The 13,081-nt window shown below is 36.8% G+C and overlaps 1 protein-coding gene across 1 annotated transcript in view; it reads right to left on the bottom strand.

Moving 5' to 3' along the window:
- Positions 1-231: 231 nt before the first annotated feature.
- Positions 232-13,081, bottom strand: part of LOC104569121 (ribosomal protein S6 kinase alpha-6) — a 33,737-nt gene continuing 20,887 nt past the window's right edge. The window contains exons 11-22 of the mRNA XM_088538503.1: positions 12,149-12,237; positions 11,409-11,473; positions 9,689-9,791; positions 8,092-8,216; positions 7,692-7,817; positions 7,006-7,095; positions 5,852-6,010; positions 5,268-5,429; positions 4,788-4,864; positions 2,953-3,070; positions 2,037-2,177; positions 232-731 (exon numbers count right to left, since the gene is read on the bottom strand). Coding sequence (XP_088394629.1) covers positions 606-731; positions 2,037-2,177; positions 2,953-3,070; positions 4,788-4,864; positions 5,268-5,429; positions 5,852-6,010; positions 7,006-7,095; positions 7,692-7,817; positions 8,092-8,216; positions 9,689-9,791; positions 11,409-11,473; positions 12,149-12,237 — 1,381 coding nt within the window. The 3' untranslated portion in view covers positions 232-605. The remainder of the gene's footprint in view (positions 732-2,036; positions 2,178-2,952; positions 3,071-4,787; positions 4,865-5,267; positions 5,430-5,851; positions 6,011-7,005; positions 7,096-7,691; positions 7,818-8,091; positions 8,217-9,688; positions 9,792-11,408; positions 11,474-12,148; positions 12,238-13,081) is intronic.

Here is a 13,081-nt window from a genome sequence, read left to right as displayed (position 1 = left end):
GTGAATGGATAAAGTGCAAAAAATTACACATACATTTTGCTTGTGTTTTCACATAAAGTTATCAGTTATTGGCACTATGCAAACACAGACCTCCCAAATTAGCACTAATGCACAATACATTGGTCAGCTTTTTTTCTAGCAGTAATGAGCAAGTTAAATCATTTATGTTGAGTGTATTAAGTGCCCGATTACAAAATAAAAAACGTGGCCTTCATGGTAGGGTCTAAAAGCGTAAAGAAAAAAATCCTAACACTGACACTTTTTTATGTACAACTTGGTCACTGGCAACGGTCCCCTAAACCATTTTTGTGAACCCAGCAGAACTATACAAAATAAGAAATAATATTTGCAACAGATCTCAAAGGACAGCGTAGAGAAATTCATTATGATGTACCTGGTGATAGAAATTAATTTAACAGATACTGCCTGTAAAACAACACAGTATGAACCTGTGGATTTTTTTTTTCTTTTTAAAAAAAGGACTTTTACAGAATTCAAGTAGTGTAGCAGGAAACTGTAGATGCCTTTTGATCACAGGTCAGGCAAAATAGAGCCACTTATTGGATTTTTCCCTTGCTTCTGTTTGCTAAGGTGTCCCAATGGGTCTATAAGTCTGTTGATGTTAGTTTTTTCATGCTCCGTCGCTGAGCTAAACTTGAGGCTGCAACAGGCTCTAACACTGGTTGAAATGTCTTGTGATTCAGTGCAGAATACGTGGCAGCCATGGCTCCCTGCGGGACAAGAAAATACACAAAGGCTGTAAAAATCACTTTTAATTGTGAAAGAGCAACAGAATATTCAATTCTAAATGAACTCTGATAGAAAACACAAGACTTGAGAGGTCATAAATATTTTCTAAGGTTTATTTTGAAATAGCATTTACTACCGAGTTCTTTGGGTTTCCAAGTATGGGTGTATGATATTCCTTTTTATTCCTCCTATATTTTCACTCCCTCCATATTTCTTTCACATACTTTAGATGCTGCAATAACCTTTAAATGTGGGTGAGAATTAGTATCTTCTAAACAATGTTAGCCTCAATTTATCAAAATCAGCACTTAACTGGATATCCATCTCCTGATTTATGAACGTGACAGAATTATTACCAGCTATCACAGGTCCTTGTTTCCAAACCCAACAAAAATAGAAACAAATCTGAATGAAGTAAAATCTATTTAGTGAGGAATTAACAAAAAATACAGCCGACATTTGAGTTGTGATTAAACTCCATCTTATTAAGTCACACCACTGAATACAGAGGCTGCAAATCTGAATGAAGTAAAATCTATTTAGTGAGGAATTAACAAAAAATACAGCCGACATTTGAGTTGTGAGTAAACTCCATCTTATTAAGTCACACCACTGAATACAGAGGCTGCAAATGCACGGATTGCTCTGTCCATGGCTGTGCCCAGAAAAGGCAACACAATCTCGTGATCACGGAAAAGAGCTTGTGGCAGCACCAGGGAATTATTCTGGCATTAAGGAGTGACAGGGAACTCCAGGCTGCCAATAACAGGCTGGAAGACCTTGGAGAAGAGGAGCCGCTGTCCATAATATTGCACTTCACAACTCAGCAAGACTCCAATCCAACAAAGCTAAGACAAAAGCAACTTCTTTATCTAAAAAGATATTTCCCTTTCTAAGTGTGGCCTCCTTCCTATTTATTTCCACACAGTTTATAAGAGTTTTCTCCTCTGCATTATGAGAAAATGAACATTTGCCTATTAATCCTGTGGCATCAATGAAACTACGAAAAGAAAAACTTCAGACAAAGTAACTACATTAAAATAGTTGCATCCCTTAACAGAGACTTCCTCGTGCTATATAAGCATTCTTTGTAACATCTTCCTCCTTCATTAATCCATATTTACAGCTTCAGGCAGAAAGTGAAGAACAATACCCAACTGAAATCAGATGGTAATTTGGCAATGTTAATTAGCAATGGGGGAGAGGGCAGAGAATATGATTTTAATTTCCAGTTGTGAAAAGACACAAGAGGAGGGAGTAGGGGAGAAGGAATTGAGTTGTTTTACCTTTACTAAGTGTGGTGCATCTTGCCTGTTTAGCTGATAATGCGGCAGCTGATCCCTACAGGCTATCCATGAATGTTTCAGCACTTGCTCTGCTGTGTACCGCTGATGAGGATCTACGTGAAGCATGTGGGATAACAAGTCCTGGATAAAAGGGAAAACTGTAAGTGTTATTCAGTTAAAATAATTTGACCTCAGATTTTAAAGCAATAATTATGGTCTGCAATGAAAGTAGCCTATGTGGCAGGGATTAACACAATGCAAACACACACAAAATCAACAAATGAAGTGGATCATTCTGTGCCTTGACACAGCTAAGGCCTGCAAACAATGTGCTGTACTATTTAACCCATTTAACAGAGCACGCCTTGATTGTACGGAAACCTACTGTTGTTTGTGCTTCATATGTCCATTTGTTTATATCTGATACTGTCTTTAAAAAAAAAATGACACCATCAAGCCTGACACTGGGCTAGAAATCCTCACCACTAAAATTCAATAGAAAGGTTTTCTGGAAGAAAGTTATTGGCAAATAGCCCTCCTCATTCCTACCATGCACTTGTCTTGTGACAACGCAGCATAAAAATCTTCAGTTGCATATCCCTATATATGAACTTGATTTAATTCCTACAAGAAGCTGTACAAACACTAAAACCAAACAGAAATGAACACTAACTTTGTCCATTTAGAAAAATGGGCAGGAAGCTGGTAACTTCAGCGTTCTCCCAAAAGGAGAGCCGTATGGGAAGAGCACAGAACAAAACCGGGAAATAAAAGCAGGTTGGACTCGAGTACTTGTACTGCAGTGAAGCCTGTAGATACAACAGTAAATGGTTGTGCTGGACTAAGATATTTTACAAAGTCAGGTAAATGCTCATTTGAGTTCTACAAAAAACGACAAAAATAAATAAATTTACACCTTTGCTGCATCTGAAACAGTATCCCAGTTGCCTCCACTTAAAGAGAATTTTCCACTGCCTATCCGTACCAGAATCTCCTCAGGAGTATCATTAGGACCATTGGCAAATGGAGTATAGCTATTAGAAGAGCAGAGAGAGAAAGAGAAAAAGAATCATGTTATAAAAAGAAAAAAATAAGTAAAAACCTCATAAATCATTCCATCTAGATATCCCATTGCTGACAGATAAAACATTACATATTATTAAGCATTTCTTAAATCAGGTTTTCCTCTTTGAAACTTTATTTTCTTTTTCTTAATTATGACTATTCAGATAAACTGAAAACGAAAACTAAAAAAGATGTTTTAAGTAACTGTGTTAGAATAAAGCATTCCAGCAAAAAAAGGTCAAATAAATGGAAGTGAGTTATAACCAAAGTAATGCTAGACTGCCGGAGTATACAAAGCAACACAAAGCTAGAGCAGTATCCTAACAAGATGGCCTAATAAAGCTGGGAGTAATTTAGTGTTTGCGGTTACACGCATGCATGTGCATTTAATTAGAGAGAACAGGAGCACAATGGACATGCACATGCATCTGTCATTTGGGGAAAAAAAAAATCAAGGAAGTACTCTGTTAGATTCTATTAATGAAGTTTGGGAGGCAGAAGACATTAGGTTGTTGGTTTTGCAGGCTTTTAATAGTTTACAGGATTTCCTGAAAATTCTGATTATTTTCTACAAAAACCTGCTGCCAAGAGCACAAAAGAATTAAAAAGTCAGTTATCTTAATGACTTAAATACACCTTTTAGCAAAGCTGAAACTATTGCTATTTCCTATGCTCATAGGCAACTACTAAGCACAAGGTAACTATTCTTACAAAAAAAATCATAGCCAAGTCTTATATTAAATAGTCGCATTGTAAGATGCTTTAGATTTCCAATTAGCATGACAGAAATAATAAAGCTCAGTAGTACTTTGAAAGTTCTCCTGAAATCAATCAATCAATTATCAGCAAAGGTCTGGGAACTACCCCAGCTAGTTTAATTCTCCTTCTGCAGCTAACGAACTCAACAGGAACCCAAAAGGAAGGATCTGAGGACGTGCTGGCTCCTCTCCCCATGCTTCTGGCCTGTCATACCCTCTGTGCAGCCAGCAACGTCTCTCAAGCGTGCAGGCAGGGCACTGCCCCATGTCTGCATGCTTGCACCCAAATCAGGCAGAAAACTGCATTTGCAGAGCTAAACTGCAGCCGTGGTGGGGATTTTTTCATGGAAATATACAATACAATCGGGAAGAGTTTGCAATTACCTGTATTTATCTGTAAGACACAAGGTCTTATGAATTTTCTGCTCAACAGAACAGAATTTAGTGGCAGACTAATAGAGGTTTAAATTCCCTGCTTGCTTCACAGTGATTCCTGAGAGTTCAGCTGAGCCCAAGTGGATGCCCAAGGACCTGGTCGATGTTTAAAGGTTACGGGGCAGCAGTTCTTATAAGAGCCACACGTCAAGTCCCCAGAAGGGGCTACAAGAAGCTGGACTGCATGGGCAGTGGCATGGGGAGGACAAAGAGAGAAGGAAAAAGAAGAAAACCAATGCCTGTTTTCAGAGTAAGTTCTTTTCCCTAGACTGTGGGGAGGCTGTGGCATTCCACAGTCATGCATCAAAGAAGAGATTCCATGAATCTATATGCTAGGTAAGTCCAGCTATGTCTGCACTTAATAGCTTCCCTTTCCACTTCAGGGTCTCTGTCATTCTGCATCCAAACCAATGATGAGGTATCTTATTTTAACGAATGCATAGATTCTTGCTGGAATATTACATAAACACATGAAAAAAGAAGTATTTCTCACCCTGCCAACATTGTGTAAAGAAGAACACCCAAGCTCCATATGTCACAAGCAGCATCATATCCCTGTCGCATGAGAACCTATAAAACAAAGAGCTGTTGAGGTTCTTATCTAGCTGTATAAAAAAAATTACCTTTACCTCTTCTACACAAACAATTCAAGGAAGAATAACTCAACATCAGGATAATTTCTGAGGTTTGATCATTCGTTGCTCAATATATAGATAACAGTAACTATCAACAGTATTTTGCATTCCCAAAATACGATCATTTAAGTTTTTCAGTAGGCTTATATCTTATTTTTAAGTGTAGAGTTCTTAAGGTAGGTTTATTACAAATGTATGCACCAGTCAATGTTTTTAAAGTATTAATATTTAAGGAAATTCAGCAGATTTTTTAAAAACTCTTTTTTAAACAGTGTTACAAAGTTGCATTAGTTGATACATCAAAAACAGAACAAAGAAAATGCACCAGCTTGAGATACCTCTGGTGCCACAAAGTTTGCAGTGTAGCAAGGAGTCAGTAGTAGTCCATTTTCTCCTCGAAGTTGTTTTGCAAACCCAAAATCACAAATCCTGATAGAATCAGCATTATTTGAATCATCAGTATATAAAATATTACTAGGTTTAAGGTCCCGATGCACCACCTTTAAATAAAGGAAAAAGATCTGTCAGAGTTGCCTGTACATACGTTCATGCATATTTTGTCATTTACTATAGTTATTAACAGTTCTACACAATTACATCAGTTCTTCTTTCAAGTACCACAGGAATTCTATTTTAAGCAATCTCATTAAAAAAAAAAAACCTACTGATTTATAATGCATTTGGAATTATCATAAGCAATGTCCAAACAAGCAGAAGAGAATCATCTGCTGCTTCATGAACTGTAAAAGCAGAGTTGAAAGGGTCGCCAGAATAACAGGATGGGTTTATATCATTCACCTGTTTCGAAATACTCTGAAATCTTCTTCTGCCTTAAAAATAAGCCAACCAAAGCACATACAATTAGCCAATGCTTTTTGTTAAGAAGTGTGAATGCAATTAGGTCATAAAAGAAAACACTCACTCCTTGGCAGTGCAGGTAGTCCACAGTCTTGGTTATGGTAAATAATACAGCACTAGCCTCTCGTTCCGAGAAAAACTTCTGCCTGAGAATTCGGTCAAGCAGCTCCCCTCCTTTCATGAGTTCAGTGACAAGGTATATGAATCTACCATCATCATAAACCTGAAGAAATTTAATAAGCACATTTTATATGTACATACACACACACACATATACCCCCATACAAATTCATTCAGATCTCTTATGATGATACATCCTGAAAAGCATGAAAACTACAGGCTAGATTGCAGACCTAGTCACTTACATGAATATATAAAGCACAAACAGGCACTGTCATATTTAATTCTACAATTGAAGAGTCTGATAGCATTAAGTATAAAAAAAGCTTGCATGTCATTCTGTGAGATGCAGAGATAATAGATTACTAAATCATTGAGTCAGAACTCAATTTCTGCAGTCTAGGAACTTTTGTTCAAAGAAGAGACTAGCTCTGTTTCTCCCTATGCTTCTTCCCCTGCACAGACTATTTTTAGCTGCTGGCACTTTGCATACACACAACAATATGCAACTGCTTGTTCAGCATCCGATTACCAATACATTAGCCGGTTGTATTTGAAAGGAAAAGAAATGGGACAATCTCTAAAACTAGCATCATTTCTCACTTGTTCATTAAAATTTGTTCAGTAATATCATTCTGTGACTTTTCCAGATGCTCACAAAGACTTCAGGATGAGCACAATGAACAAGATTTGAATTTCAAGCCCAGAAGTGACAAAAGAACTCCTGGAAGAGCAGGGCAGGCAAAGAAAACCTTAGTAAAGTTGTCAGTCACAGAATTTTCCTTCTTTCATTCATCCCTCAAAGTTTAAACCAAGAACAAAATTTGGTTTCAAAAGATTTTTTTTTTTTAACTTCCCTTTTTTGCAGGGGTGGCTATGGGGAGGGTTAAAGCAGAGAAGCTTAGGAGATTAAAAGAACATTCAGAAAAATATTAAGATTAATGGTATATTTTGAAATATTTAATATAGTACTATGTATGGTGGTCTTTGAATACATTTTGCTGAGGAAGAGAAACATGCAAACCTCATCACTGCACATCTATGTATAGATTGACTATTGTATAATACGAGGTGGTAGAGAAAGAGAGGGGTACGTACATCTTTTAAAGTAATAATATTTGGATGCTGTCCATAGCGCATCAAAATCTCGATTTCTTCTGAGGGATCCCTCTTACTTTTATCAATTATCTGTAAAGAACAGCAACAGGAAAAATCTTGGCTAAGCAAAGTCTATGTCACAAAGAAAATTTGTTTAAAAATTATATTCTCTCTTCAGGAGGTGAATCAAATTTTTCCCGAGTTCATCACTTCTTATTAATCATGACTAATTAATCTACAAATTTCACATCTTATAACCTTACTTGATTTTTTCATTATTCTTGCTATCAGTTAAGTCTGTATCATCAGTACAGTCTATGGTGCTCCAAAGGCCAGTGACACTCACTGCACTGTCTGAAGTGCCAGTGTGTCCCTGCAGCCACCTCCACCCTCACACATTTCTTATTTTACTTCAGGTGTGTTCATTGTTTTATACTCTCAGGCTTCCAACTTAGATAATCAAAGCCAGAATCCTTCACAGAATTGACACGCAGTTCATCAGTGATTGAACTGCCACCACGAGAACTGCAGAGGACAATACACAATTTCACTGAAAGAAGAAAATTGTATTTTTCATTTCTCACAGCACGAAAGCAGCTGCAATATCTGAAAGGAAGCAATTCAGAAAAGTTATGGATCCGCTGCATAAGTTTCACAAGTGTCAAAATAAAATATATTCCAAGTACCTTTACAGCAAACTCCATATTTGTAGCTATATGTATACATCGCTTGCAAACAGAGTAGGAACCAACACCAATATCTTCCTTCAGCTCATAGACATCAGTAAACTGTGCACTGTTTCCATGAAGTTGCTTTGAAAAACAAACACACACAAGCCGTCAAATAAGCACCAAAATGCTCTTTGCCATACCACTATTTTAAGCAGCAGAAGTTTCTTCTGCTTGGCCATGCTTTGTATTTGAATTTTGCCTACAGAGAAATAGAAAAACTACTTTCTTAAACATTCTGTTAAATTATCTTAATAACACACCTTCTATAACAGTCTTACTAATAAAACAGCAAATACTAAATATTGGTCAATTTGGGACATTTCAAAAAAACAGTTTATTTAAAAATACATTTTACCTGTACTATTGGCAATATATTGGTGAGCGGTGACATTTTATGATCTTCTACTGTAGTAGTTGCAACAAAACTAAATCCTTTGAAGAGCTGATGTGCATTTGCGCTGGGTGGGACTCCTGGAGAATCTAATTGCAAATACACTTGATTAACATCACACACTTGTATCCCAGCAAAGATTTTTTCTTTAAAACATTCTTTTTCTTTAAAACATTCACAACAAGTATGTCCAAAGAAACACAAAAATACATACAAAAATACACAATTAACATCACTGAAAAATTAGAACCAAGTTTTTCCCCAGATAATCTTACACACTCCTCTGAGGACACTGTGTTTACATTCCACAGTTTCAAACATTTAATAGTTCTGTGATCTGTATTAGAATGTGAACTGTAAACGTCCAAATGAGATACCTAGTTTTAAATGCTGGACGCAACAGTAAAGATAACATTCCCAAAATAAACTCTGAAGTGAACGCATGAGCGTTAACATCTACTGCTTAGCATGTCTCCCTCTAAGTTCAGTTACCAGCATATTTTCATAGTGCTGTAATGTCTAAGAGATATTTCAAAAACAGGTTTTTTTTAAACTTCTCAAAGTACTCGTGACACCTTGGAAATTGAGCCAGGTCTACAGACCCCATCAACACAGGCTACACTGCAACGTTTCCCCACACTTCTCTGCCTTTACATTAACACTCCCCTGCCTTTTCTCAAGAGCAGAGTCACATTCAGGATGGCTAGTGGGTGGAGGAAGAGCTCAATGAAAAATTGTCTATTATAATGTTAATTTAAGGTTAATTTTAATAATAATAATAATGATGATGAATAGGCTCAAGAAAGTTATTTAGAGCAAGTCAATTTCAGAGGAACAGTAATCCTGAATAATAATTGCTGTTGCAATCAAATTTAGTTTGCTTTTAGCATCAAATAGATTTAGGTATATATGTGCGTGTGTGTGTGTGTATGTATGTGTGTGTATATATATATATGTATATATATGTATAAAGCACTGCATTAAAAAGCTATTAGCACATTTCTAACCTTGGGCCATAACTAAGAACTTACATTTCAGCTGCAAGTATTCTGCCCTTTTTTGTGAATGGAAGTTTGGCAGGATATTCCACTACACTCATTAGAAAACACTCTCCTGGAAAGTATTGGAGGTGTGCTGCAAATTGTGTCAGAGGCTTTTTCCTCGTGCAGACAAAGGGGAAGTCAATACTTGAGGTTCCCTTTCAACAAACTCTACTAGGTATTAACATCAAAAGGAAAAGCAAGGCTGGACAGATTAAGACAATATCAAGACTAAACCCTTTTCCTCTTCACAGCAGAGCTAGGTACTTTCCTTGCCTTTGCATCTGGGTAAGCCACAGTTAAAAGGAAAAAATATATATTTTTATACATATATATATATACATTTTTTTTTGATATGTCACAGTATCCTCTAAGAGAGTGTTAAGTTTACATACTTCATATTTTGAATAAAATTAAAAACATCAATCATTCAAATTTCCATTTTAATTTACAAATAACAAAAACATTAGTTTGTTTATCCGTGAACCTCATCAATTCTTAACCAGAATACATACAATTACCTTTTGGTGTTTTTGCTGTGAATTCTGGATCAAAACAAAAAGTATCTTCTGGTTTTCCAGAAGCAGGTTTAAATGGGGGTTGAATTTCTCTTCTGAATAGTTTCTGAAATAAGAAAACATGGCCATATAAAACTGTGAATTAAATTTGCACGGGCAGTGTAACTTTGCCCAGCTAAAAGGTAACTAAAAGGTCATTGTTATACTCAGAACATTTCAGAGAAACATTTTAATACACAAAAAAAAACACAAACACATTTGCAAAAAAGGACTTTAATGTACCTTTTATTTGAAAAGTTGAGTAAGGGAGATGTTACCAAGCAAGTCAAACATGAAGCATGGCATGTTTGCTTCTTCTGGAGCTACAGGATCTACCATTCTGTATTTTTTCAAGTGCTGTAAGAGGCAGCCATGTGGAACAGCCCCCATGAGCTCAGCGGCCGCTCACTGCGGAGAACGTGCAACAGCCACGGTGCATTTTACCTTCTATTATCATCTCAGACCCGGGTCACTGCTACTTCAGAGAGCTGCGAGTATCCCAAAAAGTCTGCCCCAAAGGGAAAACCCAAATACAATCTTGATGCCTTTCTGTTCTGTGAGAAGGTTTGATCAACCAGTTCTCAAGACCACTCTTGTGTTTTCCAGAAGCTGAGATGGGGAGAGAGAAGGGGAAGAGGAACAATCGCTCCTCTTCTCCCCCCTTTGCCCAATGTACTTTAGAAAAATGTTTTGCCCAAGAGATCAGCAATGCAAGTCTCACGTCAAACAACGTCATGAGAGCTGTCCCTAATGGTTTGAGGACATTTTCTTAGTACTTTTCTCATCCTGACCTTTTTTTACTGTTCTTTTTTAATTTAGTCCACCTGCAGAAAAACAAGCAGCACATCTCAATCCTAAAAATCAAAGCGGAGGGAAATGAATTCATCCCTAAGTAGTAATAAATTATTATTCAATCATGTAAATAAAGAAAGATTAAATAAAAACAAATTCTTCTGAGGAATTCATTACAGTAGATGCTATATAAACACAGAAGTAACCCTTCTGAGAAATAAATACAAGAAATAAAGAGGAGTATAAAAAACAAGACTTTAAAGGAACAGTTGAGAAAAATATAATTAGCACTGAACAGAGCTGTGATAGCAAAGAAATATCCTGTTCATTCTGTTTGTGGTCTTTTCGTGAGCATCATAGGAAAGGAAGCTTTTCAGGGAGGATTTGACATAGGGTATCTTGGTTTTCTGAATATTTCTGAGCAACATCTCAGATTTGGAGAACCACAGAGGAAAAGCACCAGGATACTCGTTAAAAATTAAAATGAGCAAGATCCAGACTCCTGATCATCTTAGAACACCAGAGTCAACACATAACTGCGAACAGAGCATGACTGATGAGACAGGAATACGCTCTGGCTCACAACAGTGAAGTCCAAGAGAATTACAGTCACAGCCAGTTTTCGTGCCCTGCACGGCAGCATAAGGCACATTCATATCAGATGAAATTCAAGTGTCCTCTCCTAAATGCAAGAATTCTAACAGTGTTGCAACTATTTAAAAAGCAAGTGCGCAATTTATAATTGTTTTAATACTCCCAGTATCACAGACTACAGCTCAAAAGACGAGGAACAGTGTAGGACAAAATGGAACATAACAGTCAGATATTCAGATATAAATGCTTATACATTACAGCACAAAAACAATTATCGTTCATATCATTCTGTACTTACATTCCAGTCAACAGTAGAAAAAAAAGGATGTCTCTTGATTTCTTCAACTCCATCTGAACCAGCTCCTGAACAAAGAAGATATTGTATATTAAACACTTTTGGCTACAGACTCTGAACACGATTGCACTAAACATTAGCTTTTAGTTTTTTTGTTTGTTTGTAAACCCATTACAGAGGCACAGTTATTCATGGTAATCATAAACACTGAAATATTTCAAGGATGCTAAATCCTTCAATGTACACATCAGCAGGGAGGCAAACTGAAGTGCAGGACGCCCAGAGTCTCAGCAGGGTTTTGCTCTGACACTGTCAAAGCAGCATGTCTCAGCAGCAAGCCCCACAACAGTTCACTTAATATATTTAAATACTTGTCATAGCCTTAATTTAAGTGCATACAGTTCACTCAAACTGAGCGAAAGAAATATCAGTGAATTCCAATTTCTGAATTCAAAAAGAATGCCTTGTGAAACCCCTTTAGAGAAGTATTTCAGCTGCTGAAGCTTAAGCAAGACTGCAGAGCTCTGTGGCCAGCCCAGCACAGCAAACTCAGGCAACTGTCAGCCGGAGCAGGGAGGTCGGGATCTCAGCTACCAACAAATGGCCTGCAGAGTCTTAACAACCTTAATAACCACCAATGCCAGGGCTTGAGAGTGTCCAGGGAGTGTTTTCTTTATACAAATTCAGCCATTGCATTTTTATTCCAAAGATAAAAAAAAAAAAAAAAAAAACACCACACCAACCTAGTCTATTTGATGGGTTCCTTTTAAACAGCATCCTCAGAAGACTTTGTGCCTCCGGGCTGAGGAACTGAGGCATTCCAAGTTTTGCTCTATGGAAAAACAGAAGTATTTAGAAAAATGTATCTTGCTCAAAATGGTCTATGTTAACTTAGCTGTACAACTCAATCTAATAAGGTCATGGACAGTATACATGCTTTAACTTCTTAGCTTTTCAGTTTCACATTATACATAAGCAATTTTCTAAATTAAAAAATACATATATTTTCAGAGTTCATAACACTGGTACATTATAATTAAAACATTTTTGCCAGAATCAAGTTCAGAGGAAACTCACTAAATTCGCAAATCCTTCTTACATTTCCTAGGCCATGAAGCTCCCCCTGAAGAATGAGCTACTCAAGTAAGTAGCTCTTTAAGCCCTCATAAAACTGCTTCACTTTATCAAATCTATTTTATGAGAATTACACTAAATCCAGGTATTTACATGCAGAACTGAATGTTAGACCGTCTTCCACAGGTAATATCACAATAAACTTGCATTCATGGTAAATTCAGATTGTCTTATGTAGTTAAGAGGAGAGCTTTTCTTATCTCCTCTCAGATACTGAAAGGCCTAAGGCTCTGCCTGGGGTCTAAATGAAACTTTTAGCTAAGCATAAATCAAGACCAACAGCTGTTTGCCAAACAACTTCACTTACTAATCACCAGTTTATCCAGTTTGTCTTGTTAGACAGCTTATGTTGTAACTGAGGTAACTGGAGATGAAAAATGTGAGCACATCAAGTACGTGCTCATAAATACATACACAAAGCAACACATGATTGTCGCTTACAAAATAACGTATGCTGAAACAGCAGGAAACAGTAAAGTGGTAAATAACGCTTTGCTAATCCACTGTACTGTTTCTAATCTTAATTATATATCTTTCTCATA

The sequence above is a fragment of the Tinamus guttatus genome, unplaced genomic scaffold (assembly GCF_059628265.1).
Source record: "Tinamus guttatus ecotype Peru unplaced genomic scaffold, ASM5962826v1 Tinamus_guttatus_pri_ptg001087l, whole genome shotgun sequence".
NCBI classification, from domain to species: Eukaryota; Metazoa; Chordata; class Aves; order Tinamiformes; family Tinamidae; genus Tinamus; species Tinamus guttatus.
This window is presented reverse-complemented; position numbering and strand designations above follow the sequence as displayed.